At 34.0% G+C, this 6,499-nt stretch overlaps 1 protein-coding gene across 1 annotated transcript in view; it reads right to left on the reverse strand.

Annotated features, from left to right (window-relative positions):
• The window catches only part of SLC4A10 (solute carrier family 4, sodium bicarbonate transporter, member 10), a 315,078-nt gene that overhangs the window by 105,730 nt on the left and 202,849 nt on the right, over positions 1-6,499 (reverse strand). Inside the window, exon 11 of the mRNA XM_006879486.1 lies at positions 2,668-2,814. Within this exon, the coding sequence (XP_006879548.1) occupies positions 2,668-2,814 (147 nt within the window). The remainder of the gene's footprint in view (positions 1-2,667; positions 2,815-6,499) is intronic.

Consider the following 6,499-nt stretch of genomic DNA (forward strand, 5'->3'; position numbering starts at 1 on the left):
GGTAGAGGGACGGCGCAGGAGAGGAAGGCCCTCTATGAGGTGGATTGATTCAGTGACTGGGATAATTGGGATGGGAGTATCAGAGACAGTGCAATTGGCACAGGACAGAGCGGAGTTTAGGGCTGTTGTACATAGGGTCGCTATGAGTCGCAGGCGACTCGACGGCACATAACAACTACAACAACTGGCGTAGTGAGTAGGTAGTTAAACCATAAACCAAAAAGTGGGTGGATTGGATCCACTAGCTGCTCTATGAGAGTAACAGGGACAATCTCCTTCTGTACAATTATGGCCACTGAAAACCCACTAGTCAGCTAGGAGTTGGTTCCAACTCAATGCAACGAGTTGTTTCTTAGAAAAATACAAAATACAATTTATGAATGTCTATTATTCTATTAGGAAGCTCCGGTAATGGCCTAGTGGCAAGAAGTTGCACTGCAATCCTGAAGGCACACAGTTCAACTCAACCAGCTGATCTGAGAGAAAAGGATGGACAATATCCTCCCATGTGATTAACTGCCTCTGAAATCTTGCTGGAGGGTCAGCTATGGGTTGGTTCCCAATCAATGATACACAACAACATTATTCTACTACAGCATAGCTGTAAAATATTAATATTGAAAGAAAATATAAAGAATATTTAAAATTAAAACTTATTATAAAGAATTAGGCTGTCTAATATGGTAGCTATTGACCACATGTTGCTGTTTACATTTTTTAATTAGTATAGCCAAATAAAATAAAAAAATTCCATTGTTCTAGTCCTATTTAAAGCATTTAATAGTGCCTCGAGTTATACATAACTAAGATAGAAGACATTGTCATTATTCCAGCAAGTTCTATTAGACAACTTGATATAAATACAAGGATAGGGAGGTTAAGGCATTTGTTCAACAATCATTCAAAGATACAATGACTGAACCCAGATGTCCTGATTATTTATCTAGTGCTACTTTTAATATTGTCTCTCAAAATTACAAAAAGCCAATTATTAATTCTGACTTAAAAGAGTCTCATAAAAATAATATAAAATACATAGAATTCTCATCCCTACATTTGACCTCTAAATATCAGTTCTCTCAAAGACAAGGTGTTTTTTCAAAAATTCTTGACTTCAAATATAGTGCATGACAACAACATCATTATATTATGTCATTAATTCTGACCTTACAGATGCCCTGGAGTTGGTCCTAGGATAAAACATCAGTTTAGTCCATAATACCAACAAAAATAATAAAAGACAACACTTTGGAGATTATTTTTAACATGCTTAACTTGAGTTTTAATATCTGAGGAAATAATTCACATTAACAGTGACTTTTGGTGTCTCACTCTTAATACTCTCAATATATTAATATTTTTACTGATTTCTTTAAAACTCACTAATTATCTTTCTTACTATTTTATACAGCACCATTATGCCTTTTCTAATGAAAAAGGAAAAAAAAGAATATGAGTAGGGAAATAAGACAATTGATAATACTCAAAAGATGTTATTAGGCCACTGCTTTTATTTCAACTTAGCTGAAAATATGCCATTTTAATTACAGTATCACAACATGACAATTTTTGAGAAAAGGAAAGAATATACTCTGTTAATAATTATGAAATGATTTCAGAATAATAATACAGAAAAGATATATGATTGCATTTCCTCTAAATTGATAAAGGAATAGAGATGGCTTTTTAAGGTGATTAAATGGTTATACTTGCTCACTTTCCCACCACTGGTTGACCAGAAAAATGTCTAAATTTTTCTAAGACAGGCCCTCTATCACTTAAATAGGAAGTTAAAGTGAGACTAGGCTAAACTCCACAGGGTCAAGGGCCAAAGACAAAGGTGAGTAAATAATAAGAAGAGGACTGTAGAAAGAAGACATAATCAGCAAAAACTGTGGTGTCACCAAGAAGTGAATTTGATAAACATTTGGCTACCACTCTCACTAAAGCCAGGCCTGCAATAAGAGCATAATCCCAAACAATAGTAGCCGTCTTTGTTTTCTTTCTAGAATGTGTTGGGCAAAATAAGCAGTGAGCTTTCAAAGGCAGATTTTTTACTAATTATATATTATATGATATATCCATACAAGGGAAATACAAATTCCTTTTAGATTATAATGAAACATTTTTGTCAATAATAGATGGGAATAAAAATGTAATGGACTTACCAATTTGAAGCCATGTAGGACAACAAAGTAATGCAAGCATTATAAGTAAGCTTTATTTCATAGCCATAATTTAAACCTTTATAGAATTTTCATTTTCTTCTAATGAAATATCTTTTAAGGATGCACATAGGGCTGTTTGCTGATAATTGGTTTTAATAGTTTACTATCAAAATGCCAAATTTCTAAGTGAGGTATGCTGGGTAGGATTATTTCATAACTTCAGGCTCCTGCCCTCTGAAGGTTATAGTTGAAATCATTTGAATATTTTTGGAGCAACCCTAAGTGAAATGTCAGTTATTAGAATCCACCAGCCATTCCAGGATAAAAAGGTGAGGCAGCCCCCACCCGTAAAGATTTACAGCCTTAAAAATCTGATAAAAGGGTTGTAATGAGTTCAAATGGATTCTAAGAACTGGGCTTGGTTTATACCACTTTAAGATATATATTTAAAAGAGAACAAGATATTGGGACTTTTAAGATCATTTTCAAATGTACATACCTGAGAAGGAACATTTTTTGGAGGCTCTATTCGTATGCTTGGGTCCCATTCTCCGGGAGGGAGAACAGTAACTTGATCAAGAAATTCATCAATTCCTGATACTAAGTCATTTCGATCTTTAGCTTTGTAAGCAACATCATGAAATACCTAGAGAAGGAAGAGAGAGAGCACATCTAAACATAAAATGCATTTATAAGAACTTGGTGCACCTAGGGTTTTCATTTGCTAGCTATCACACATAAGATTATTTTAATAATTTGATAAAATATGCACTCTGGCTCTAGCAAAGTTTGTGGCATAAAAAATATTAGTTCATCTTATGAATTCTCCTAGAATATCTTAGACTACTAGAATGATGACATTTCTTAAAGAAAGAACCAATGGGGAAGAAAAGGAGGCTAAGAGGAAGCTCAAGGTCCCAGCCACAATTCATGATTCAGACTAAATAAAGATTATTTTATGTATGTATATCAATCATTCTGAATAAAGCATCTGCTTTAAAAATATATATCAAAATGTGCAGAGTAGATTTTAAATTTTAGCTGTATTTATTCCTCAAATACATATACTAATCAAAGAGATTAATTATGTTTTTATTTTTAAAATAATGTTATGAATAAATTTTTCTGGATATCTATGTGCAGAAAGTATATTTCCATTCAAAATATGGGTTACATTTTAAAACTTCCATGCATACAAATGACAAATATATATAGGTGTGAACGTGTGCTCGCGCTCTCTCTCTCACATTTTGATATGTATTTGTGCTGTTGACACATATTCCAGATCTCCTTCTGGTCACATAATATATGTATAATAGTACTTCTCCTCCATCTTTGACATTTAGTGTGGTCTAGAAGTGTCACTGTGGCCTAATGTTAAGAATCTGCACTGCAATCCTATGTTTTTAATCTGCCAGTGGCTCCATGGAAGGATGGGCAAGATCCTCGTGTGATTAACTGCCTCTGAAAACCCACTGTGGGTTGGCTCTGATTTGATGGTACACAACAACGACGTGTCACTAAATAGAAATTATGAAAGTTGTGTGACTTCTCACGTTACCTACTGTATTCCATAGCAATTGAGAAAACACAGGTCTAGATGAAGACTGGGTACCTCACATCAAAATCCTTCTGCAAGCTTGAGATAGAAATAAACCTTGGCTGTTTTAAGTCACTGTAATTTTAGTTGGTCATTCCTGTTACATAAGTTAGCCTATCTTGACTATATATACAGAATTGAAATATTTAATACAAGTCATCAAAGTAAAACTAAGTATAAATAAAATCTATTCATTCACACTAAGCAAGTGTTTCTGATGTTTTCATATTATATAAAATAATAAATAGAATTCACAGGAAGTTCTGGTGGACTAGTAGGTAAGGATTTGTGCTGTTAACCCAAAGGCACAGGGGATTTGAATCTACCAGTGGCTTCACAGGAGAAAGATGGCCAATCTCCACCCCTGGGATTTACTGCCTCTGAAAACTCACTGGAGGGTGAGCTGCAAACTGGTTCCAAGTTGATGCCACAGAAGAGCAATGACAACATGAAATTGAATAGAGAGCTATTTTAAGTTCAGAACACCTTTGTTTTCCTTTCTGCCAGCTTATATGGCAGTGACCAAATTCTCCAGGAAATTTCTCTTCTCAAATATTTAGTTCTATGCTTCTGATCTGATACTCATTCTAAACATCTAAAGAAATGATAATTATTTTAAAAGACTTTTTTCCTTGACTTTCCAATTAAGAATATTTTACACTACTTAGAAATAAACCTAACCAGAGACACAAGACCTTTATAAAGAAAACTAACTACATAACATTACTACAAGAAACAATAAGAGACTTAATTAAATGCAAAAATACTGTCTGTTCATGGATAGAAAGACTCATAAAAATGACAATTCTACCAAAAGGAATATACATATTTAACACAATCCCAATACAAATATAAAGCTTATTTTTCAAGGAGATAGAAAAGACAATTTGCAGTTTTATTTGTAAGGGAAAGAGACCTTGAGTAAGAAAAGCTGTTTTTATAAAATAAAATGAAAATAAAAGTGAAGTAGGAGGCATTGAACTGTCTGATCTCAAAAATAGCAGAAGTAATCAAAGTAGTGCGGTATTTGGTTCAACAACAGACAGAAAGAGCAGTGAAATAGAATTAAAAGCCCAGAATCCTCCTACAGTCAATTAATATTTGACAAGGAAGCAAATCCATTAAATGGGGAAAGGACAGCCCCTTTAACAAACGGTTATAACAAAATTAGATATCTGACTAAGGGAAACTGAAACAAGATGCAGGTCTCACATTATACACAAAACCCAACTCTAAGTGAGTTAGAGACTTAAAGGTAAAACCAAACACCATTAAGATCAGAGACAAAATAGGAACAACTATAGACGTCCTAGTCTATGGCATAAATAAGATTTCAAACTTAGTCCAAAATGTGTAACTAGAAGAGGATAAAATAAACAAATCGGATTTTCAAAAAATCAAATCTCTGTGTGAATCAAAACCTTTTCCAACAAGGTGAAAAGAAAGCCCACAGACTGGATAGGATGTGTGTCAAAAACATTTCAGATAAGGGCCTCATAACTAAAGTTTACAGAAAACTACAGGCTCTCCACAAGAAAAAGATTAATAATCCAATTACAAAATGGGCAAAACACACGAAAGACTCTTCACAAAGAAGAACTTTCATATGGCCATCAAACACATAAGGAAGTGTTCAAAGTCATGGCAATCAGAGAGATGTAAATCAAAACAATTATGTAATAGCATCTCACCCCAGTACCAGTAGCAAAATTTAACAGGACAGCAAACAATAAATGATGGAAAGGATTAGAACTCTTATGCAATGCTGGTGGGACTGCAAAATGGTACGTACATACACTATGGAAGGCAATTTGGTGTCTCCTCAAAAAGATGAACATAGAAATGTCATATAACCTAGCTATCTGGATGCTAGGACTATAACCCAAGGAAATTAGAGCAGGAACATGAGTAAGATTTGTACACATACATTCATAGCAGTCTTATTTACAATATGAAGAAAAGGGAAACAGCCCAAATGTACAACAAATGAATGGATAGTAAAACTGTGGTTTATTCACACAGTGAAATGCCACACAGCACTAAAGAACAATGAGGTATTCATAAAATATGACAGCACAACATCGGAGAGTCTAGAGAGCATAATGTTGAATCTATGAACTAATTTTCCGAAGAACAAATACTGCATAGGACTTACTGTGAAACAGGAGGGTAACTGAGAGGTCAGAAAAGGAGAAGGAGAAGCGAAATACAATGTGTAAACTAACACTATAAAGCAGACAAGGGAGGATCAACCTGGAAAGTACTGAGATAAGGATAATATGACAATTGCAATTAGCAAATAGATTCAAAAGGGGAAAGGAAGGGAAGAAAGGGTATGGAAAAAGGAAGAAATCAGTAGGACATCAGCGCTTAGTGGATGGGTGGGAGAGTGTGAATGAATAGGCAAGGTGCATGGGAACTTGAGGAGATGGGGAACAAAAGTCATAGCCAAGGGTAATTAATTATATAAAACACCATGTTCAGAAATGACTATACAAATAAATGTACATGAATGAAACAATGTATAAGAATGACTATAAAATTGAAGAATTGTATAAATAAAAAAGAAGATATACAAAGGAAGATATATTAAATGTCATTCTAAAGTTTTAAAACCCCAAAGGCATTTCCAATAGTTATTTTATTAATTTAAGTTCATTATTTTATGCTATACTTTTATTTTTTATTTGTGTGTATGTCTCTGTGTGTGTGTGTGTGTGTGTGTGTGTAC

Source organism: Elephantulus edwardii, unplaced genomic scaffold (genome assembly GCF_000299155.1).
Source record: "Elephantulus edwardii isolate Elephantulus edwardi_28Jun2011 unplaced genomic scaffold, EleEdw1.0 scaffold00003, whole genome shotgun sequence".
Taxonomy (NCBI): domain Eukaryota; kingdom Metazoa; phylum Chordata; class Mammalia; order Macroscelidea; family Macroscelididae; genus Elephantulus; species Elephantulus edwardii.